The sequence below is a fragment of the Nothobranchius furzeri genome, chromosome 16 (genome assembly GCF_043380555.1).
Source record: "Nothobranchius furzeri strain GRZ-AD chromosome 16, NfurGRZ-RIMD1, whole genome shotgun sequence".
Taxonomy (NCBI): Eukaryota; Metazoa; Chordata; class Actinopteri; order Cyprinodontiformes; family Nothobranchiidae; genus Nothobranchius; species Nothobranchius furzeri.
The window spans coordinates 27958971-27983621 of record NC_091756.1 but is presented as its reverse complement, the minus strand read 5'-3'; the positions used below and the strand labels follow the sequence as shown (position 1 = coordinate 27983621).

Genomic DNA, 24651 nt, shown 5'->3' with positions numbered 1-24651 from the left:
TAAAACAAAAGTAAATGAATGCCATCCTCCTTGCGATGGTGCCCTGGGCAACTGCCATAAAGTCACATCAAGAAATGCTGCTCATCATTCCAATGATCCCAAATAGACTCACATTAGGCCACATGAAAGCAACTGAACCCCAAAATATATTAACCAGTACATAACTGCACTCACACACAACACGCCTGCAGCAACAGTTAGGACTCCTCCCTCCCTTTTAAAAGCGTTTTCGCTTCTGAGGACATTGTGGTTGTAAAGCCACATGTTAGTAGTCTAGCCCCGGTGTGATCAAACAGTTTCTGCGGGAATGTGACGGCGGAACCGGTTCGCAGTGGCGCGAGTACCCCGAGCCCCCCCCCCCCCCCCCCCGGTCTATCTAATGGCGTCGCGCTTACAATTTTATAGACTTTTTTTAACGAGTTTAGGGCATGTCTAGCCTGTGTAATAATCCGGGGCTTGGGTGAATCACTTTTGAAAAGTTTTTAACTTACCCGGACACAGGGCTCTCTCCTTCCTCGCTGATGATTCTGACATGCTTGCGTTTAAGACGCTTCATCATCACTGTAGTATCCCCGTGCCATGCTAAGTCTGACCTACAAACGTTGCATGTCTTCGCCTGATTTAACTGAAAATGCTCCCAAACTTTAGAAGTTTTTACTTTTTTGGGGTCTCGCTGCTTCTGCCATGTTCCTCTTACAAACACCTGCCGGCTCTCCACCGGTCTGCGCGCAACGGCGGGCGGGAGGGGAGGGGGCTTTTGGAAGAGTTGCGCAACACAACGAATCGATGACGCAATTCGTTGCCAACACTTTTAGTAATCGATTTTCATCGAATTTATCGATTCGTTGTTGCAGCCCTAAGGAATAACAATATAATAAAATTTGTTTTACAAACAGAACCATTTATTTTCCATTGTTAATTTAACAGCCGTATAATATGTTCTATTTTATTATGTATTTATTTAAAATTGTTGCAGTAATGAAGAAATAAATTAGGCCCTTGCTGCCTATAGATCTTCCACCAGGGGGCAGCAGACATCTATAGATCTGGATATGGCAGGTTTGTGAATAGAATAACTTTACTGATCCCACAGTGGGGAAATTCACTCGTTAAGGTAGCACACATACTCAATCCTAGAGGGCGTAGCCCTTTTTATGGAGTATCCTGTTGTAAGTCTGTTGTTGAGAGTGTAATCTCTTCAGCCATCGTCTGTTGGGGTAGTAGCATCAGAAGCAGGGACCTAAAAAAGGCTGGTTCTGTTCTGGGGACAACCACTGAAGGAGATAATGCAAAGAAGGATTCTCCAGAGAATCAAGAAAATGATGGACAACCCTGAGCATTCTCTTCACAAGACTGTCCGACAACGGAAGAGTGTCTTCAGTCAGAGGCTTCTTCAGTTTCGCTGCAACACTGACCGCTACTGGAGATCCTTCCTGCCAACAGCCATTGTAATATACAACAACTCTTTGATGACTTGATTATTATTATTATTCTGAGCTACTACAGCAATCAATTGAATTGAATTTGAATTGAATCCTGCCTCATCCGGTCCGAGATAGTGTATTTTATTGTGTTTACATTGTTTTTATGTATTTCAGAGATTTTGTAACATAGTTTAATTTGTCCCTCATTCTCCTCCACCTATTCATGCTATCGCCACCTCTAAATCCACGTTTCTCGTCATTCCATCCACGAATAAAAAATTTGATGCATATATTTGTACTCCTTCCGTAAAAAAGTTCATATTTTCTGACTTTTCCGCAAGGCGTTTTTCAACTTGTTCCGCATCTGCCGCAAGCTATCAAATTTTTTGAGGGGGCATTGGTGGTGCTGTTGAGGAATTTAAAGGAAGCGGCGTCCTGACCAATCACAAGTTTGCGGTCTCTGTCACTTTCAGTGGGTAGTTAAAAAGTTGGGCATGTCCCCGTCAGCCTCTGCAAGCCCGTCGTAGATCCCTTGCGCTGACGCATAATGGCGTTGCGTGTCTCAGCACCCACGCAGATGAAGTATATATTTGGCTTTAGAAAATGGGAAAAATATTACCGTTAAATACACAAGGGCATTAGACTACAGACACAGACATACAAATGTGCATCCATACACCAAATATTGCACCGCGGGTGAATGATTTTAGGAAAAGATTGAATTGTGATTTTTCTAGCAGAAATTGCGAATTCAGTTCAATTCACGATTTTCTTCAAACACTAGCCTGCCAAGCCATCCTGTATATTAAGTGGAAAGATTATCTAGATTCAAATCTATTACAACAAATCATTCACATAATTATTTACTATCTAACCATACAATAAAAACAGTTAAAGCTATTAATATTTTCTCCCATTGCTATATTTATATATTTTTTTCATGTGCTTGTGAAGCAACTCGTGATTTTTATCTAGAGAGGTGCTTTATAAAAACATGTTCTTGTTCTACTCCAAAAATGCAAGGAAGAAATCTGAGGGTAGAAATAACTTTTCTCCAATGTTGTCTTTTTTTTTTTTTTTTTAAAGAAGAAATACTTTTAGCGCTTCTACTTGTTGTGGTTTTAAAGACATTCAAGTCATTTAGAACAGAGGAAAGAGCCGCAGCGATCTCTGCCGCTGTCTTCATTGTTTATGAGAAACTGAGCATCGTTGTGTTTAACGTCCGCGACGCTGTAGTTTTTTAGCTGTGGTCAAAAATAGCGTCTGGCGACAGCGCAAACATCTTTCTTTAGCAGAAAGGCTTTTAGCGCATCTACTTGTTGTTTTAAAGACATGTTCAATTCATTTAGAAAAGAGGAAAGAGCCGCAGCGGACTCCACTTCAGTCGCCATGTTCGACAAACTCGGCGTTGTGGTGTGTGATGTACGCTACTCGGCACTGATTGGCTCAGTTAGAATGCTCACGGGGTGGGGTTATTTGAATGGGAGAGTTCCCAGACTCTTTCTCTGTGCAGAATTAAACAGAGGAGGAGTCTGGCAGACCAGGCTAGGTTTGATCCCAGCTTCTGCTAGAGAATGCTGCTGTTGTGTTTTTAAGCAAGACACTTAACCCACCTTGCCTGCTGGTGGTGGTTGGAAGGACCATTGGTGCTAGTGTTTGGCAGTGTCACCTCCATCGCTGCACCCCTGGGCAGCTGTGGCTACATTGTAGATCATCATCACCAGCGTATGTATGTGTATGCGAATGGACAGATGACCGATTGTGTTGTGAATCGTCTTGGGGGGTTGTAGAACCCTAAGAAGGTGTTATACAAATACAGGCCATTTACTTATAAAAATAACACGGTTTTTCTGATTGAATCAAACACTTATGTGTCTGAAAAAACATCTATAAGAATAAATAAGGTTTGCATTTTCTTCAAAACGCCAAGTAAGAACTTTCGAGTTCTATCACTGGGTATTATTTTGAGTATGTCTTTATAGTCACATATGTAAAAATATCTCACCTGTAAGGTGCTGAAAAATATGTAACACCCATTTTAAAAAAGCTTGAATTAGATTTTTGCTAAGATGCCGGAAGTTTGTTTGATGGCAGGTTATTCAGTACCTTACATGTGCTCAGGTGTCTGAAAGGAATTCAGTGTAAGAAAACGGTCATTTTGGGTCTCCTTCATTGTTAAACTCAACATCCATGTTACAAATGCTTTCTCTCTGTTGTTCTCTGAAACTTATTTTTCTGATTTTTATCTTTTTAGCTGGGTATGATGGGGAACCAGGGGGGCCCTTTTGGAGGTTCATATGGTGGTCAAGGAAATCCTAGTCTAGGAGCAGCAGGGCTGGGCCCTCAACACCAGAACAAAGGTCCGATGGTCAATAGCCTGACTCAGTTCAACGTGGACAAGAAGAACCAGCCCATGCAAGGAATGGGTGCCATGGTAACAGTTAACATTTTGACAGTGAACGTGCTTGCTGCTCTCTTTCTGTCTTATCCTTTCTAAATATATTTTTATTTACTTTTGATGTCTCACATCCAGTTGCAACTTTTTATTTTTAAATTCCCAACCACCTTTCCTCCAGGGTACCCAGCAGTCACAGACAGGCGTTGGTGGTCCTACTGGTGCACCTGTAGGAGGAGCACAAGGGATGGTGTCCAGCGCCCAGGCAGGCTTGGTAGGCTACGGTGCTCAAGCCTCTGCAGCATCTGCTGCAGCTGGAGCCCCGCCCACAGCCGACCCGGAGAAGCGGAAGCTAATCCAGCAGCAACTGGTGCTCCTGCTTCATGCACACAAGTGCCAGCGGCGGGAGCAGGCCAACGGAGAAGTCCGGCAGTGCAACCTGCCCCACTGTCGCACCATGAAGAATGTTCTCAACCATATGACTCACTGCCAGGCTGGCAAATCCTGTCAAGGTGAGTGGAGGGGTACTGCAGGCTCCTGGTGCTAGGATGTGTCACTGTTTTGTCAGACTGGTGTGATGAAAGTAGATCTAACCCCAGCGAAGCAGACCGGGCAAAAGCTGTAAACAAGATCATGTTTTGTTTGTAAAGATGACATGTTTGTTAGCTGTTGGGTTGGATTTTTATGATGATATTTATATTAAACCGTAGGAGCCTAATTCTTTAGGGGCCTGGTGATTTTTACTATGTAGAAAACTCCGACCAAGTCTCAGAACAAGATATTAAACTAAATGTAAAACATAAAAATTAATATATTTTAACACATGAATGTGATGTAATTAATCTGGGATGTAAACCCCCCCCCTCCACAAACTTAAAGAAGCTGTATCAGAAGTGGACAATATACCGGAAATTTACCAAATCAAAATTTTTGTCACCGAAGTCCTCTTCTTGCCCATGCCAACTTATTAGGAATTAGAAAAAAAGTGAAACGATGTGTGTAGGTTGCTGATGTTCATGTTCCTTTAAGCTGCTGTGGACCAGATGTTAGTCATGTGGCTTTGTGAAGTCACGTGACTCCACCCCATCTGGTCTAACTAGAAGAGAAAGAGAGCGAGTATATGGACGAAATGTTGAAGTGGGCGGGGCAGTGTGTAGCTCTTCACCAGCAATGACCAAATCCAAAATGTTGCCAAACTGTTGCTGAAGGACTTTTGTGGTAACAAGCTTCTCCTTGACCAGATTAACTGTTTGCGCTTGAATGAGAGCAAAACTAAAGTCATAATACTCAGCCCCGGTAGAATAGATTGTTCTGACCATGCCTGTTTGGCCCCGTACGAATTGAAGATAGTCAGCAAGTTGGGGATAAAAATTCTTTCAGCCATCGAGTTTGATACACAGGTCATCATGTTTGTGCACTCCTGTTTTTTATTTTTATTTTTTACTTACAACGGTTGTCCAGGATCGAGCCTTTGTTGTCAAGAGCTCGTCTGGATTCTGTGTTGCTTGCGTTTGCCCAGGCCCGACTGGACTTCTGTAATGCTTTGTATGCTGGTCTAAGTCAGGGCGTGGTTACATAGCACCAACTCGTGCAAAACTCTGCTTCTAGGTTATTGACAGGTGGTATAAGCTGGGATCACATCACTCTGGTGTTGGCTGCTGTCCACTGGCTCCCGGTGCAGTAAGTAGCAGCAAAAAAGATCCTGCTCCTTGAGTACAGGGCTCTGCAGGGCAGAGCTCCCCCGTATCTTTCTGCACAATTGCACAGACACGTCCCCTTTTGTTAAGCTGAGCAGGAGATGCTAGTAGTCCCCCGCTCCATATATAGATCGAGGGGGGATTGTCATTCTCTGATTTGGCCCCAACTCTGTGGAATGACTTGCCATTAAGCATTGATCAGACACCATCTCTTCAAGTGTTTGTCTTGAAGACTCTTTTATTTGGTAGCCTTTCAGCAATATGGTTCATGACACAGGCTTGATGTTACTGTTTTTAATTTCTTTTAATTTGCTCTTATCCTAGTCTCTAGTTTTATTTGATTTTTCTCATCTCTTACTGTTTCTAGGGTTCCAAGCCCGAAGTGCAGCAAACACCATTGTTTTTATATGGATTTATTATTGTTCCCCCCCCTAATTGTACATGGCACAATAGTCAGAAAATTCCAGAAATAATCAAAGATGGCAGTCTGATGGAAAATCCCGACCACTATTCAGAAAAAAGTTCATACCCAGAAACACCTAGGTGGTGCTTTTTTGTTAATGACTTCTAAACCATAAGGTGCACATTTATTATCTGTGTATATGTCCCTGATCCTTAGATGAGTTTGCATTACTTTTGTATTGGCCACACCCCTTAACCACCTAAATTTTTTTGCTTTATCGCAAAAAATGCTAAACCTAGTTTTAGTCACCATTCCAACATTTTTCACCAAATCAACTTGAGACTTGGTACATATAACTATGGACAACTATAAGTAATTGTGATGAATGAAATTGCAAAAATATTGAAAATTGTGCAAATGATGCAATGCCAACATGTTTGTGCTAGCTAGTACAAGACACAACTGATTGAGTCACCTTTTTTAAACAACAGTAGCTCAGTAGGTAGAGTGGGTTGTCCAGTAATCGGAAGGTTGGAGGTTTGATCCCGGTTCTGACCAGAGAATGCTGCTGTTGTGTCCTTGGCAAGACCATTAACCTGCCTTGCCTGCTGGTGGTGGTTGTAGGGACTGGTGGTGTCAGTGTTTGGCAGGCCTCGCCTCTGTCGGTTCACCCCAGGGCAGCTGTGTCTACATTATAGCTTGTCATCACCAGTGTGTGAATGACTGCGTTGTGAAGCATCTTGGAGGGTTGTAGATAGGGCTGTAGCGAAGCCTCGACGACGTTGACGGCTCGATTCTAAAAATTTGTCGACGTCAGATCCGGAAGTCGATGCACCACGCCCACTTGTTGCATCCCCAGGAGTTTGTAAATAGAGGAGGAATCTGCCTGTTTTTCCTCTAGTTCGCCCTCTTCTCCGCCTTCACTAACATCTCCGCCAAATACCGAAGACCCGGAACAACGTCCGTCCACTACTAGATTATTTTCCTGTTTTGCCCGCCTTCGTCTCCCGGCAACGGACAACAACTTCCGGGGTCAGATGCGCTGCTTCGTCTCTACCGCAGATGTAGGACATCACCGGGAGCGCTTCTCCCTTCATTAAGGAGCTTCTTTCAGACATTAGGAGAGCTGTTTTGATGGTAGCAGTCTCTCCTCCGTGCTGGTCTGTTTGCTGCTGGGTGTTTTTGGTTTATTTAAACTTGGTAACTTGAACTTAACGTTGGTAAAGCTACTGTTAGCATCTTCGCTAACAGCTTCCTGCGTTGGGATAAGCTGTTACGTTTTGGTTTAGAGTTCATCTTTTTTGTGGTGTAGATCTCCCTTTTATTACATTTAGAGTTTTGTGGGTTTTCGGTTTAGTGTAAAATATCACCTTGAGTTTGGTTTAACCCGTAAGACCACTCGCCTCACGCACATAAGTGACCAAAACAAAGCAGCATGGAGACACTCCATCTTCTACCACCTCTCAGGCAGCAGCCTGCACTCCCAAGTTCTACACGTCACCAGAACATAATCAACCAACACAATAAAAGCAGTGTTATACAAAATGGAAGGCCTGTAGTGTTTATTCTCTTACAGTAACAATTAATCAATTTTTTGAGAAATTTATTTGAGATTTTCTGGTTTTTGTTAATTGTGCAATAAAAAATAATCATTAGATTAATTTTCTAAATAGTCATTAGAATAGTCGACTATTCGATAAAATAATCGTCAGAATAATCATTTTAAAAATAATCGTTTACCCCCAGCCCTAGTTGTAGAACCCTAAAAAGGTGCTATACAAATACAGACCATTTACCATTTAACCAAGATTAAATGATGAGACTCTGGATTCTCAAAGAATGAGATGTAAGCCATTTGTACCAACTTTTGTTGAGATCATAGTGTTAGCAAGCAAGACGTCCCGCCATAATTTTGGACAGCCTTATTTTAAAAATGACTGCATAAGTAACAAGGGATACCCTTTAAATTTGATACCAAGCTGACCCCGTTTTCTTTAATATCCAAGGTTTCCCCCAGCACTTTATAAACTTGGCCACCCGCCAGGCTAAGTGTCATGCCCCGCCCCCTCCCATACCCTACCATGTCCGCTGACACGAACGGCGCAACGAAACTAGAGCCCTCCATCAGCTGATACTGGTGAGAAACAGCAGGGGAACGTGTACAATCCCCCACCCCCGCACTCACAGAGGAGCGCTGCGGGACGGAGCATGCGCCCCCCGCTCCCCAACGGCCGAATCAGCCACAGGCTTAACTAATTTTTTGGGGAAACCCTGATATCTAATATAGAATTTGCAATTTGTGGAAGTAAAATAAAATCTGCATATTGCACAAATCTTTCCAAAAACGTAAGTATGTAAGTACTACTGGAAATATGCAGCTTCATTACAGGGGTTGCAGCATGGTTCCCCGTTTCTCCACAGCGACTGCTGCTGGAGCGCTTGGATGAAGACTTAAGATGGGACAACATTGGTTATACAGACTTGGTTTGAATATTAGGAGTCTGATGTTCCTTTCCCAGTTTCTGGCTAAGACCCTGGTTCAGATTCACCTACAGGGGGCGCTAAAGGTTCAAAAAGTTCATATCCACATAATGGCTTGATGGATTACACAAAATGTTGCTCAGGTGTTCATTAAAAAGTAGGCGTAGCTTATAGACCTAAAATATTTTCACCCCTTTATTCATGAAATTAGGTGGTGGTGTGCTCAAAAAAGTTTTAGCTATTTTCTCCCCATGTTTGTTAACTTCCATGTTCTTTGAGTCACCCAAATGTAGATGAGTATTAAAGGTTTAATTATTATGTAAATTAGTAAAAATTGCATATAATGAAAACCTATTTTTGTTAACTCATCCCAGAATTCTAACCCATTAAAAAAAATTTCAGTTTTTTTTATTTTTAAAATGATTTTTGGGAAATATGCACATTCAAAAAATTTTTAACGTTGTTTTAGTAAAAAGTTTGGAGATTTGTCAAAGCTCTTCATAGCAGTAGTATCTGGGGTCAATTCAAGTTTTGATTTTCAGCCTGGATCCAACACTGAGGCGCTATAAAAAAGAATTTATTCTGTCAAAATGGCAGAATGGATTTGCATGAAACTTGGTGAATGTCCTCAAGATACAGCCCTGTGACAGAGAGAATATGGTAGTGATTGGTCAAATTGGGCATGGTTTCTGTATGTCAAAATTTTGAAAAATTCCCTAAAATGCACTAATTATGTGTAGAAAGGTAAGGTACTCAGATCTGAGAGTATATAATAATGTTAAATACATTCTTCAGCCATGAAGAGGTTTGCTGTTTCTATTTACGAAGGTGTTTTTAGGCTAGCAGTTGTAGCCCAAAGTCATTTGTGCCATACATCTTGAAATGAACTTTCAGGTGGTTTATGAATCGCATAATACGTTGTCCAGATTCGAGCGCGCCTTTGTGTGTTTAATATTATAACGAATTAAATTGAACATTAAATTCTATTGGTCACCTCTCTAGGCTCACATAAATGATTAATTTTGCTGTAGAGGCCATGGGAGGTCCTTAGAAAAATTAAAACTATGAAAGATTATCTAATGTATACCAAAGAGAAGGGTCAGATAGTGAAATTTAAACTTTTTCCCTTTCAAAAATTTAAACTGCGTACCAGCTTTAAAGATGTACTAGGGAATGGGTAAACAAAATCAGGGAACACTCACCCCTTCCCTTGGCTATCTTCTCTGGATCTCTGTCTGCTGGAAGTTGAAGTGGCAGCAGCCGAATGTTTCTGCTTCCTTGTTATTGAGCGGAGAACCTCTCACACCAGCGATGTTCTGGAGTGCGTAATGAATGTAGGACCCAGGGAAGTGTGGCGGTTTAACCACACTGTCTAATCGTTGCTTGTGAGCCGAACCGTGTTATCGGCGGAGGTTTTTAGACAAATGCGACCGATGGAACCACTATTAATTATTTCTTATTTTTCATCTCCACTATATTTTTACAGCTATATTTAAAGTTAGAACATTGAACAAGAGGCATGAAAAAATGTTTTAAGCAAACTTGTTTTCCAACTGTGCTATAGCAGTACAAATTGGATTCTCTAATTTATTCATTTCAAATTTTTCTGACTTTTGCCATCTTTGTTCTCTTCTGTCCACAGTGGCTCACTGTGCATCCTCAAGACAGATCATCTCCCACTGGAAGAACTGCACGCGACACGACTGTCCTGTCTGTCTCCCGCTGAAGAACGCAGGGGACAAGAGGAACCCGCAGTGTGAGTGTCTGTATCCGACCAAAACCATAAACCTAAACTCCTTAACTACTTAGATCTGAGCAGGTGTTAGTGTTTATAAACCGGAACAGCCACTGCATTTTAGTGACCTTCGCATTATCTATAGTGTCTGTCTGTCAGCTCAAATGAACACGGAGCCACACTTCTGACAAAGAAGTCCCAACAAGACTGGTCTGCTGCTAAAGATTTGAAACAACTACGTTATGAGGCTGAAATGTCGGACTCTGATTATAAATGGCTCAATAATATGTACACTGGTGTCTAGTTTCCATCTGGTACAAGTCCCATTAGTCACCATCACACACTGGTGACATTACATCTCCGCATTTGACCCTTCCCCATGGGCAGTGGTGAGCTGCAGCAGTGGCTGTGCTCGGGAAATATTTGGTGGTTTAACCCCCCCAATCCAACCTCTATTGATATTTATATGTAATTAATATTTTATGGAACAAAATTCACCTGTATTTTAGTATTGTTTAATGTTCTATTAAAATCACTCATCCCAGTCAAAATAACATATTTAACCCTCCCACTGTCCTAATGGGTGACCCCACGAGGAAAGTTGGCCATTGAGCAGGGTCCATGTAGCAGGGATGAGGAGTGAGCACCACCTCACCCCTGCTACATGGACCTCAAGGGATAAACCATCAATCCTGCTCAATGGTCAACTTTCCTCGTGGGGTCACCCATAAAGACAGTGGGAGGGTTAAATAAAACCACAGTTGGAAATGAATGTACTTCACTACTGCAAATGCAAAATCATTGACTTTCTGCTGGTATCAATGTATTGTTGGCATTTTTGTTATAATTATGTACAGATTGGCAAATAATCTAATTAAAAATTTGATTCAAAGATGGATGCATTTGTAAATTACATACTACAACGGCCTGCCACAGGAACTGCAGCATAGCTGCTGCCCATATCGCTGCAGACATTCTGCTGGTACAGTTTATTCCTTCTTCGTTTAATGAGAACAAGATCAACTTGTTTTTTCTGGCACCAACTTAATTGTGAATGTGCTACCTGCTAGCATTAGCATTAGCTGACGTGGTTGTGGATTCATGCTTGATTCCAGTCTTTGAAGTGTTTCTGCCTTTTACAATGTTTTATTTAATCTTTCTCTGTTTCCCCCATGACATCTAGATGACCATGTTTGAGGAATTTATTGAATGAAACCTTTCGAGTATTTCTTTCAGCCCTAATTTATAGTGTGTAAAATTATCATTTGCGCAGTAAAAAAAAGATACATTCTTGATCCACTGAAACATATTGGATGAATTACCATCTGTGTTTGTTTTCTTGAAACCACAGCTCTGCTAGGAGGGGGTGGTGCAGGACTCGGGAGCTCTCTGAGCGCGGTTCCCGGTAGTCAGCCGAGTGCTCCCAACATCCACCCACCCAGCCAGATTGACCCTAGCTCTATTGAGAGAGCCTATGCTGCCTTGGGGCTCACCTACCAGGGAAACCAGATCCAGACACAGACTGCCCAGCCCAACATGTCCAACCAGGGGCAGGCTGGCATGAGGCCTCTAAATCCAATGGGTATGTCATCTTTCCTCTAGATACTGAAACATTCAGAGTCTAAGAGCTCAAACTGATCTTTACTATAACAGAATGTTGGCGTTCTCTGTGTATTTAATCCGATGAAATCCTTTAGAAGGCCGTGTAGCACCATGTTCATGTGTTTTTTTTTTTTGTTGTCTTTTTTAGTTGTGAATCCTATGGGAGTCAACGGAGGTGTGAGTGCCCCCTCTCAGAGCCAACAAAGCAGTTTACTACAGGACACCATGATGCATCTCAATGTGAACAACCAAAGGTTAAAAAGAAACACCACATGGATCATTTATGTGTTTTCTGTAAAACGCCTGTGTCTGTAAATGTCTCCCTGTCTGTCTCCTACAGTCTGATGAATGATGCTGGAGGCGTCGGCTCCATGCCCACAGCAGCTCCTCCCTCTGCCACAGGCATAAAGAAGAGCTGGCACGAGGACATCACACAGGACCTGCGAAACCACTTAGTGCACAAGCTGTACGTTTTACAAAGCGAAGAACATGGAAAGACCAGCTATTCTAGTCATTTTTCAAAGTGAGACAGCAGTAGAAAGTTGCGTTCTCCTACATCATTTCTCTTATCTATTTGCTTTGTTTCTGTTTGCTCGTTCGCCCACAGCGTCCAGGCCATCTTTCCGACTCCAGATCCAGCCGCCCTCAAGGACCGTCGAATGGAGAACCTGGTGGCCTACGCTCGAAAGGTTGAAGGAGACATGTATGAGTCGGCCAACAGCAGAGTAAGCTGCTCGCTGAGAGCCTTCTGTAACTCCTCTGAATCACTACACATCAGTGATGATATTTGTTTCTCTCCACTGTCCCTCCCTGTCTTTGTCTTCAGGCTGAGTATTACCACTTGCTAGCAGAGAAGATCTATAAGATTCAGAAGGAACTCGAGGAGAAAAGAAGAAACCGGATGCAGAAACAAGGTCTGGGTCTTGGTCCCGCTGGCATGGGTCAGCCCCCGGCTGGACTTCCTGCAAGTGAGTGTTTTGTGGCGTATCTGGTCTTCAGATTCAAGCAATTGTTTAATCTGACAGTTTATGACACGTAGGACATTCTCCCTTCTTACTTTTATTTGATTATGCGAAGGGATCCCAGGTCTTGAATGTTTCAGTCATGCTTGATGCACCTTTCTTGTTGTGTTCACTGATGAGTGTTTTTCTGTCTGTCTGTCCGGTTTAGACGGCCCACTCCCTGACCCGTCAATGGTGCGTCCTCCTGGACCCAATCCGATGGTTCCCAGGATGCCAGGCCCAGGTACAGAATCTGTTCTGAACTTAAGACTATTGTTCTAGAAATGCTCCAAAAACTCAGCTGCTGATCAGAACCTGCCCATAAACAGCATGATCAGCTTAATCAGGCCGATTACAAATTCTGTAGTTGTTTTGATGAATGAATAAATAAATAATGAAGGAATAAACACAGCATTTGCCAAGCTGGAATGATTGTCTTCAAGTCTGTGAACTCACCATCGCTACAACAAAACTAATTTACTCTAACAATAGCAGATTTTAAATCTGAAACAATTTTCATTCTAGTTTATTTCAACCTCAAAGCAAGTATCTTGCTAATTATTACTGATCAGAATCTGTTTACTGGTCGGACACGGGGGTGGACTGGCATTCTGGCACTGTCACGGTGGGGCCCCCCACCCACTCCTACATTTGGTGGAACCCCCCCCCCCCCCCCCCCCCCCCCCGCAAGACCGGCAGCGTAAACAGAGCGTGCACGAGGATAACTGGGCGTTCTCTCTCATGTGCATTTTTTAAAAAAGTGGTGAGGGCGGTTCTTTCCTGAAATTCAGAAATATCCTCTGCCACATACATTAAAGGCCAAAAGTTTGGACACACCTGTCTCATTCAATGTGTTGTCTTTATTTTCATGACCATTTACATTGGGAGATGTGGAGTTATGTACTTAGCCCAAAAAGGTAAAATAACTGAAAACATGTTTTATGTTCTATTTCCTTCAAAACTGCCACCCTTTGCTCTGATTACTGCTTTGCACACTCTTGGCATTCGCTTGATGAGTTGATGGTTGCACACGTTCCCCTGCTGTTTCTCACCAGTATCAGCTGATGGAGGGCTCTAGTTTCGTTGCGCCGTTCGTGTCAGCGGACACGGTAGGGTCGGGGAGGGGGGCGGGGCATGACGCTTAGCCTGGCTGGCCGCCAGGCTTATACAGCGCTGGGGGAAACCCTGCGTACTGTGCAACCCAATATTTTTTATTAACAAATAACAATCAATAATTATTTATTTGCATTTTCTTGAGCCAGTATGTGCTAAAATTACCCTTAATAGGGTTAATGAAATGTCACTCAGACCCCCACCGCCCTCTGTGGCCAGAATTTCACATTTGCAACTTCAGAGTGCCAGTCCGGTCTGCTGGACTTAGAAAAAATTTGAGCTTACATACCTGTCGCTGCAGCCTGGTTCCAGTATGTTTTAGATCAGGAGCACAAGTGATTTGTTTGATTTAGTGATGAACCACTCCTGTAGACACTGAGGAAGGCTGGGGAGATGTTTGTTGTTAGATTAAGGTGTTAAAAAGACGAACGCACAGCGAGGAGATAGGTTTTGCTTTCGATTCCACAAAAGGACACTAGGGGGTGCTAAACGTAAGCCAAAACAACCTAGTCTCGCCTGAAATGTTTTCATTAAATGTTCCTGTTACATCTGGAAAAGACAGCGATCCCTCCCTGCACACCATAGTGCTGCTTTTATTGATAGTATCAATGATTATTGCCATCTCATCTGACCACTTTTTAAAATGCTTTCATTTATTTAATTATTGATATTCACTGATTGCTCTGCGGCTCCACAGCTCACCGCTGTAGCAGCGCAGAGCCACTCGAAGGGAATAAAACAATTTTTTTTGTGCCTACATCACGCCCCAGAGCCTGGATTTCCATCTTGGTTGTCATGGTTACCTGTGACATCCTGTCAATAAGCATGTTTATTTATATGCACAAAATTCATCATGCAGCTTACATTGTCCATTTATTATTAGAGAGTGGGTGTGTAGAGGCAGGATGTAGTCGACAAACACCTGAGCACATTTGTTGGACAGCTGTGATTTTTAAAGCAGAAACAGAGTGGAGCCGTGCTTAAAGTAGTGCTAGTCTAAAGTAGAGTAAGTATTCTTTGCAAAGTTTTATAAATGATGTCCCAAACCTGGTGTATCCCAATACTTTACCTCAACTGTTAAAATCAGAAAAGTTGGCGTCAAAATGAGGCAGTTTGTTCTTCTATGTTAAATATTGCTTAGACAATAATAATGTCTCAGGTACAGCATAATCCTCTGTAGATTCTTCAGAAATTAATCTATTTTGTGTGGGTCCAACCAAACTGTATGATTAAATTCACCTACACATGAGCAGCACGTGACAAAGATGATTTATTTCAGTAATTCCATTCAAGAAGTAAAAGTTGTTAGATTAATTTATTACACACAGACGGATATTTTTCAAATGTTTATTTATTTTCAAAATCCATTCAATAATCCGGGGGAAATTCACAAAGAGGTGACTGCAGCTGCAGTAGGGTTGCAAGGACTAACCGGTTTGACTCGCGTTAGTGACTGAACTGATTTAACAGTAATATTAGAACAATCCAGTGAACAACGGTTCATATTGTGTTGTTCTACGTTTCCCCCAAATCTGAATACAACAAGCCTGTACTGCAAGCCATTTTAATATTTAATCAACTACACCACTCTGTGATTCCTGTTCTACTTAGCAACTGTATAATTCATCATTGTCCAAATAATATTCTTACTGATGAAAATTCAAAGGATACGAATAAATAGAAATTATATTTAAGTAATAAGTAATATTCATAATGACAGCTACACTAGTAGGAATTTAGCATTTTAATTCATGAAGGTGTCTCCATCCTTCAGTGCTTACCCTGACCAGCTGTCGACAGTTGAACCTTTTTGTCTTTTTACAGAAACTCAAAAAAGCCTATTAGGCAAGTATAATTAAAGGTGTGGTTCACTGAAAAAACATTTTTAGTGATTATTTCTGATAATCAATCACTCGGGTTTTCATGCAGGCTGAACATGAAAATAGTCTCCTACACCTATCTCCTGCACCAGCACCTGAATTAACAGATCACACTGTAAGTGGCTTTGGACAAAAGCGTCCGCTAAATACATAAATGACAGGAAAGAAGACGATCACACCGTCAGGTGAAGAAATGCTGAGAACGATGCTAAACACTGTGAGGTTCAGGATGGACATTAAACACGCCTGAAATCTTAATCGTGATCAGAGGTGTTGCTACTGGGCAGGAAGAACACACACTCGGTGTTTAGTTTATTATCAGTCTGTGCATTTGAAGTGATAACATGTAAGAGGTCTAAAGTAAATAAGTGTTGGTTTTTATTAGTAATTTCTTTCTTGAATGTGCAGTCCAGACAACTTGTTATTAATGTGGGTGTAATTTAAAGAGAACTGTGATCTCAGTCATCAATGATGAAACACCGATTCCCAATTTAGCAAGAATGGTGCGCTCCTCAATCCTCATGATGCTCTGGCTATCTTCTTAGGTATGAACCAGTTCAATCAGATGGGGATGCAATCTATGGCTCAGAGGTCCACACCGCCTCTGCCCATGGGAGCACCTGGCAACCAGGTCAGTACTTGGCACACTGGAATGTTTTTAAATTTTATAAAAGTATTTTAGGGTTATTAGTAGTTTAAACACCGGCTTGGAGTTAAAAAGCTCCAGTAAATATTGTTTATTTGTGTCTAGATGGGAATGGTTGGACCCAGAGTGGGGCAGCCCAATGTCAACCCGCTGCAGAACCAGTATCTGCCACATGGACAGTTTCCTGGTTCCGGACCTGGAGTTGGAGCAGCACAGCCTGGGATGGCCCCACCTGGAGCACAAGGCGGCATGGCTCGGGTATGACGACCAGACACCTATTTAGTTTCCGGGTTGTAGATCTGTCACTTCTGTCCTTTTTGTGAAGAAAAAACAATCTAAACATGTTAAAAATGTTTGATTATTATTATTTTACTTGAGATGGTTCCTGACTGTGTTGAGAATAAAGGGGATGTGTCCATAAGTGGTCTGTAGTACAAAGGGCACACAGAAAACTGTTTTTCTCTCGTCACATTCACTTTGCTGCTGGAGTTGTGATAACGTTTAAATGAGATAAATTATTGACTAGGACTTTAATTCGTTGTATTTATTAACCTTGTTCTTCCATCCTCAGACACAGATGGGAACTCCTCCTCCTCTCCCAGTAGCTAGTCCCCTGGCACAGCCAGGCTCAGCTGGTGGGGTCTCAGCAGGGGGGCACATGGGTCCCAACTCATCTGTGGGAACCCCTGGTCCTTCAGTGACTCCAAACCAAAACCAGCAACCCAACTCCATCCCCCACCTGGGAGCCATGCGTGGAAGCTCACCCTCCCCTGCTCACAGCCGGTCCCCCACCCCCCACCAAACGCCCCCCAGACTAGCCGGGTCCCAGACGCCGCAGCCACATACTCCTAATGCGCCACAGTTGTCTGCACCGTTGTCACTTCAGCAGAACCAGCTCAGCCAGGGCCCCGGCTCCAACAAGCCCCTCCAGCAGCAACACATGGGACCCGCCGGCTCCACCACTCCGTCTCACCCTGGATTGGCCTCCAGCTCAACACCACATGGTGGACAGATGCCTCGCACTCCGGTTCGTGTTGTCATATCCTCCAGCTACATTTCAGTACAACTTTTTCCTCTTATCTTTTGTTGTTTCCTTTTATTCCTCACGTTACATTTGCCATTTCCCCGCACCTGAGTTGGTCTGTAATTCTCTTTGCAGTTGTCCCAGAAGGGCTCGTTCCCAGCAGACAGTCAGGCCCCAACCCCAGCCTCAGTCAGCAGTCTGGACACTTCGTCTCAGCAGCCACAATCTGACACCTCAGCTGCCAACCTTGACTCCAAGATGGAAGTCAAGCACCAGGATGAGGAGGAAGAGAGTGACCCCGGCAGCTGCTCCAAGGGAGGGAAGCTCAGCAATCACAAAACAGAGGAGAAGCCAGTGAAACCAGAAGTAAAGAAGGAAGAGGGTTATGGAGAAGGAGGGAAAGGTGTTCCCATGGAGACATCGGCAGCTACACTAACATCAGAAATAAAGACAGAGGACAGGAAGCCAGAGGTGAAGAAAGAGGGGAAGGAAGAACAGGAACCATCAGAGGCAGCTGCTCCACAGGCTCCTGTTAAGAAGAAAAGTAAGACTGATTTTACTTCTGTCGTTACTGGTCCTAATAGTCACAAAACTCCCAAAAGTTTGGAGGTGAAAACTTTTCTTGACTGAGCATTAATGTTTCATCCGGTCTTCTCCACCAGTCTTCAAGCCTGAGGAGCTGCGTCAGGCCCTCATGCCTACGTTAGAGTCCCTCTACAAACAGGACCCAGAGTCTCTACCATTCAGGATGCCCGTTGACCCACAGCTCCTCTGCATACCTGTACGTACACCCGCCTCACACTCAGTTTTGGTTTAGCTCTCCTCCACCTCATAAGAGCTATGAGAAGTCTACAATCCTTTGGTTGTTTGAGCTTGTCCAGCCTAAAAAAATATTTATTTAGCTAGTGACATGGGTGATCCTGTTGTCCTGCTGGATTTAATGGCAACTTTTGACACGATCGATTATGACATCCTTCTGGACCGATTGCAGCACTGAGTGGGGATCACTGGGCCAGCCCTACAAAGGCTCCACTCCTACCTTCAGGATAGGAGCTTTTGTGTTAGGATGAGTGAAGCCTCATCATCCTGGGGGAGACTCCCCTTGGGCATGCCACAGGGCTTAGTCCTTGGTCCCCTTTTGTTTGCTGTATACTCCCCTCGGGGCATCTCCTTCATTGGCATTGTGAGAGATTCTATCTTTACACTGATGATTGCCAGATCTATCTTCCCTTCTGACGGGGAGTTGGTGGATCTGTCTCTCCACTGCTGGACTGTTTAATGGACATCAGATCCTGTAATTCTTTACACCTGAATGACTCTCTAACTGAAGTCATAATTCTCAACCCTGGCAGATGAGATGGATCTGACTCTGTTGTGGACCTTGGTCCTTTAGCACCCCATGAAAAGAAAGTAGTCAGCAAGCTGGGGATAAAAATGGACCTGGGGTGCGGTTGCATGGCACTAGTTTTTTTAGAACTCCGTTGCTAAGTTTCTTACAGGCACTAGACGCTGGGAGCACATCACTCCAGTGCTGGTGACCCTACACTGGCTCCCGGTGATGTAACGAGCAAAATTCAAGACCCTTCTACTGGTGAACAGGGCTCTTCAAGGCACTGCTCCCCCTTATCTGTCAGAACTGCTATATAGGCCTGTCCCGTCCCAGTCTCTTTGCTCGACAGTGCATGGACTATTGGTGGTCCCCCGCTCCAAATACAGATCAGGGGGGTCGCGCTTGAAGACTTTTATCTGATGGAGTTTCTGTGATGGGGATCATCATTGCCAGGATTTGTTCTTGGTTTTATCTTGTTTAACATATTTTTATAATCATTTTATGTTTTTCTTTAAATCAATTTCCTTTTAATGTTTTATGCTTGTTTTAATTTTAGTTTATTTTGATGTTCCATGACACCATATTTGTTCTAATCATGTGATTTTAATTATTGTGTTCAGCACCTTGGGCGTCTGATAAGGTTGTGGAAGGTGTTTTATGAATAAATAAACTGAAACTGAACTGAAAATTAACTCAACATAATGTTGACAGGACTACTTTGACATTGTGAAGAACCCGATGGACCTGTCAACTATCAAACGAAAGCTAGATACAGGTAAGTAAACAGATCATGGATTGCCAAAGTTTTGTTTCTTTTCAAATATTTTCTGAAATGTGTGTTCTGCTCGCAGGTCAGTACCAGGATCCGTGGCAATACGTTGATGACATCTGGCTGATGTTCAACAATGCCTGGCTCTACAATCGCAAAACATCTCGAGTCTATAAGTTCTGCTCCAAGCTGGCTGAGGTGTTCGAGCAGGAGATCGACCCCGTGATGCAGAGCCTCGGATACTGCTGTGGGAGGAAGGTGAGGCAAAGGGCTATTTGACAGGTCCAACAGGTCTGAAGGCGTTCTAGTCATCTCTGTCTTGGGATTGAAGAGAAGATGCTCCACGGTGTCCTCTCAGAGCAGGACACACTCTTATTTAGTGATTTGATGATGAGTCTTTAGATTTTTTCTCTGACTTGCTGTTACATCATGACTTCTGTACTGCAGCTACGCCGTAGGGGTTAAGAGTCAGGTACATGTATGAACCGTAAATGAAAACTGAAGAGTAGCATGCATCGCTGGAAAAGCTGTGAGCTAGTTGGAACAAAATACACAAATTAGCCAAACAAACAAAACCAGTCATGATATCACATGAAACGATTCACTAAAAATCACCAGGAACATATAGAAACTTGTCCTAGCTGGGGCATTTGTTTTGCACAGAAAGGTTTCAGAATGGTTGAAAACTGACCTGTTTCCTCCCTCTCTGCCCATCAGCTGGAGTTCTCTCCTCAGACTCTGTGCTGCTATGGAAAGCAGCTTTGCACTATTCCCAGAGATGCCGTTTACTTCAGCTACCAGAACAGGTATGTAGATGGAGAAAATCAGGAACGCTATGAAACTATTTTACTTAAATGGAAGTGATCCTTTTAAACCCTCTTGACTGGGTGTACAGAACATGTTTGGGGAATTAATCCGTTGTTAACATGTTGTTATGATTCTCCTAAACACTTCATGTTTCTATGTGGTTTCCAAAGCACTGGCATTTTAACCGTCAGTCCTTCATAGAAGCTCCACTCACAACCTGTTAACTAGTTTTACCTGCTTCAGTTCAGTCAGTCAGGTAGATCTGAGGTGATCCAACCACAGCACGTCACGTTAATCTGGAAGCTTCTGCACCTGGAGTCTGTTTCTGATCCCGTAGTTCAGATAAACACAACAGCAGAGACCCTAAAGTCTTGTTGTTGTTGTCTAGGTAACAAAGTTACAGCTGGGCTTTAGGGCCCAGACCTCACGGTCTAATCGACTCTCTAACCCTCGTTCCCTTGAGATAACACAAGTTATTGCTTTTGCCTCTCAGTTAATCATCCGAATGCTTTTACCAAAGAAAAGCTGTAGCAAAGCAAAAGTCTTAATGAAGAGCTGAGCAGTTGTCTGTGCTTCACGTGTTGGGACCTTGAGGGACCTTTAGCTCCTGTCCTGTTAGCTGTGATGGTGGCTGCTGCTGCTGCTCATCCTCTCATGTCCAAATTGCTAATCTGTGCTTTGCCTCGGCTCTCTGCTGTGTTCTGTCCTGGATGTTTGTCTCGTCCTGTTCCACATTCTCCCCCTTCCATTTTGTTGGGATGTCAACACTGGCTTGCTTTTGGCTTGACCCCTCCCCTCAACCTTCAAACCCATCTCTCATCCTTCCACCTCTCAAAATCATGACTGGCTGTTGCGATGACGACCCCCCTGCTGTCCTGCTCTCTTTTCTTTCTGCTTGCTCCGCTTGTGGCCCCCCCGCCTTCCCCATGTCCTGTACCATTTGGTGACTGCCCTCCCGTGCGCTGTCTGTGACTGACTGTGCTGTGGGGAATGGTGTAGTTCACCAAAATTTGGGCTTATTGCTCACAGGTACCACTACTGTGAGAAGTGTTTCAACGAGATCCAGGGGGAGAACATTTCCCTGGGCGATGACCCCACTCAGCCACAGACGTGAGTATTGCTTATGTTGTAATCTTTTGTTTTTATTATTATTATTTCACAGACAAACCCTGCTAATACCAATGCTGCTAAGCCGTGACACAATAGTTATTTAATGTTTGTACATGGTTGTTTTAATTTCAGGTCAATAAACAAAGATCAGTTTGAGAAGAAGAAAAATGACACACTGGACCCTGAGCTGTAAGTCAAGAGAGCTCAGCATGTGTCGGGATAAAGCTGTGGAGAAATAAACCTCAGCAACTCTAATGTGTGTGTGTGTGTGTGTGTGTGTGTGTGTGTGTGTGTGATCTCAGGTTTGTAGAATGTAAGGACTGTGGGCGCAGGATGCATCAGATCTGTATTTTGCACAATGAAACCATCTGGCCATCTGGGTGAGTACCTCCTCCCTCTCAGAGGTCTGTCTGCTTGTTAAAAGGATCTTCTCTGTTTGGTTGACTGACTGGTATTTTTGTCTTTTCTGCATCATAGTTTTGCGTGTGACAGCTGTTTAAAGAAGACAAACAAAACAAGAAAAGAAAACAAGTATTCTGCCAAACGTAAGAGACAATTGTTTCATCATCACAGAGCTCTTTTTTTACACGTCAATACCTCGTTTGTACAAGATGTTGGTGCAACCTGTGGCTCCAGGGCCCTCTGCAAGGGTTTGGAAAAGAATCATAGCTGTTTTCATAACCGCAGCATGTAAGGGCTGGTTTTAGCTGTTTAAATGCAAGTATGGATTGGAATTATTGTTACAGGATTATACTAATAGCTCAAAGGGTTAAAACGGATCAGTCGGTTTGCTCTAATTGTTTGTTTGTGGTGGATTCTGTTTTTACTAGGGATGATCCGATCACATGATCGGAAATTGTCTCCGATCTCGTGATTTTCAGGAAATCGGGTGGGAAAAATCGGATTTAACAAAGTAAAACAACAAACATTACCCAACCCATCCTGAGAAAAAGATTTTCAAACGGAAAGGCTTAGTTGTAAATTCAACACCTTCCTCTGCATCAGTTAATCTTTGTTCCACAGACAACGCTGTAAGTCCCCCAATTTAAGGTAGTCCAGGAATTCACACACCATATCATGTAGCAGTTAGCTAACACAGAGCATACGTGACACTTCAAGAGAGAGGTAATGTCTGTAATTTGGATGTATTTTAAAATGAACAGCAAAGGGAGTGTACTAAACCTGTGTAATGTGTGCAAACTGGGCATTTAACAAGGTGGAAAGGGTAGTGCTACGTTCAACACTGATGCACCACCTTAAAAAAAACTGACCCTGCTCAGTTCGCTGAAGCCATTCAGCTAAGCCAGCTGACACCAAAAGATACAAACCAAGAAATTTCTACGGAAAGCAAACTTTATCACACTGGATGAGCGTCTGTGGTTGCAAACGTCGGGTCTGCGGTCTCCTTGAGTCATGGTATGATCTGCTTTCTCTTCCTAACTTTTACAGACGCAGCAACTCTACAGGTGTTTAGTAGAAAACAGTTACTCTGCTGCTGACCGTCATGTGTCGAGCCATCCCTGTCGCTGAAATATAAAGGATTAAAGGATTTAAAATATGAGTGGCAAGGCTTCTTTTACTTTTATTCTTAATATTAACGTGTTTCTTATTAATGTGCTTCCTAAACAAGTGATGTTTTATAGCAAATAAAACAAAAGACAAATACAGAAAGAAAGAAACGCATTAATGATTAAAAAACTTAAAGGACAACTCTAGTGTCTTTTTTTTCTTTATGCATTTCTAAATAATCTGATCATGACTTGGTATCGGCAGATTCTCAAAATCAAATGACTCTGAATCGGATCGGGAGCATTAACACGTGATCAATTTTAGGTAAAGATCGAATTGCAAGTTTTCTGGCAGAAATTGCAATTTCTATTTGATTCATGATTTTCTTCAAATTGAGGTCCAGCACTTTCACAATGTACAGTAACATTAACAAATATGGCAGGAAATGACATCATGCCATGTAAACCTTAAAGGCTATTGCTCTAATAATGCAAGGAGGCAATCTGAAGGTAAGAACTGTTTTCAAATGTACAGAAACACACATGCAGAGCCCCCCACCCCCCACCCCCCCCACCCCCCACCCCCCGAATGTTTAGGAGATATTTTGAGATAAATGTATCTGTCACACAAAAGGACTGATTCCTGTACAGGCCTGTCCTGCTGACACAGATTTAACCAAGAACTGAAAACCTTCTCCTTTTGTAAAATTTGATTTACTAGAAAATTATGATTCAGGAAGTAAATTTTTCCAGATGGACAGGTTGTTAATGCTAGCAACAAAGCTAGCTGTTCTTACAGTTGTTGACTAACTGTCTCACAGGGTTGCCTCAGACGAGGCTGGGGAGTTTTCTGGAGACGAGGGTGAACGACTTCCTGAAGCGTCAGGCCCTTCCAGACTCTGGAGAGGTCTTCATTCGTGTTGTCCATGTCTCGGATAAAGTGGTGGAGGTGAAACCAGGCATGAAGTCCAGGTAGGAAACAAAAGACACATGGACAGTTTAACCTCCCACAACTGTTCTTGTTTGGATTTTAAGGTTATTGATGCTTTTGTCTCCAGGTTTGTGGACAGCGGAGAGATGTCCGAGTCTTTCCCCTACAGGACAAAGGCACTTTTTGCATTTGAAGACATTGACGGCGTGGATGTTTGCTTTTTTGGGATGCATGTCCAGGAGTACGGATCAGACTGCCCTCAGCCCAACCAGCGGTAAACATGACGGGCTTTTCAAACAAAAACACTGCAGCTTCTCCTCTTTAAATATACATAAGCAACAGTTTATTAGCCTTGAACCCTTTGTTCTGTCCTCTCAGGCGAGTATACATTTCCTACCTGGACAGTGTACACTTTTTCCGGCCTCGCAGTCTAAGAACAGCAGTTTACCATGAAATCCTCATTGGCTACTTGGAGTACGCCAAGAAGTTGGGGTGAGTCCTGAGACCAGACTAGTGTTCAGCACTTCTCCGGCTGGGAAAATTATAGTAATGTTTTCATTTAGACGTCTCATTTTCTCGTTAGTAAATACGTTTTGGTCCCTTTTCTGTGTCCTTAGCTACACCACTGGTCACATCTGGGCTTGCCCACCCAGCGAGGGTGATGACTACATCTTTCACTGCCATCCAGCAGATCAGAAAATTCCCAAACCCAAACGCCTTCAGGAGTGGTACAAGAAGATGTTAGACAAGGCTGTGGCTGAGAGGATCGTGCACGACTACAAGGTAAATGCTCTT

At 43.0% G+C, this 24651-nt stretch overlaps 1 protein-coding gene across 4 annotated transcripts in view; it reads left to right on the top strand.

Moving 5' to 3' along the window:
• ep300a (E1A binding protein p300 a) overlaps positions 1-24651 on the top strand; it is a 37644-nt gene that overhangs the window by 7646 nt on the left and 5347 nt on the right. The window contains exons 3-27 of one of the 4 annotated variants that reach the window (XM_015963653.3): positions 3679-3858; positions 4001-4331; positions 10043-10156; positions 11487-11717; positions 11886-11991; positions 12078-12203; positions 12345-12462; positions 12564-12705; positions 12908-12982; positions 16277-16362; positions 16483-16635; positions 16949-17404; positions 17537-17945; positions 18064-18182; positions 19443-19506; positions 19583-19758; positions 20218-20306; positions 21337-21417; positions 21550-21606; positions 21720-21797; positions 21895-21962; positions 23747-23897; positions 23984-24130; positions 24235-24348; positions 24474-24639. In XM_015963653.3, the coding sequence (XP_015819139.1) occupies positions 3679-3858; positions 4001-4331; positions 10043-10156; positions 11487-11717; positions 11886-11991; positions 12078-12203; positions 12345-12462; positions 12564-12705; positions 12908-12982; positions 16277-16362; positions 16483-16635; positions 16949-17404; positions 17537-17945; positions 18064-18182; positions 19443-19506; positions 19583-19758; positions 20218-20306; positions 21337-21417; positions 21550-21606; positions 21720-21797; positions 21895-21962; positions 23747-23897; positions 23984-24130; positions 24235-24348; positions 24474-24639 (3837 nt within the window). Of the gene's footprint in view, positions 1-3678; positions 3859-4000; positions 4332-10042; positions 10163-11486; positions 11718-11885; positions 11992-12077; positions 12261-12344; positions 12463-12563; positions 12706-12907; positions 12983-16276; positions 16363-16482; positions 16636-16948; positions 17405-17536; positions 17946-18063; positions 18183-19442; positions 19507-19582; positions 19759-20217; positions 20307-21336; positions 21418-21549; positions 21607-21719; positions 21798-21894; positions 21963-23746; positions 23898-23983; positions 24131-24234; positions 24349-24473; positions 24640-24651 lie in introns of all 4 variants that reach the window. The other 3 variants (XM_070545517.1, XM_015963652.3, XM_015963651.3) reach the window with 3 other exon arrangements.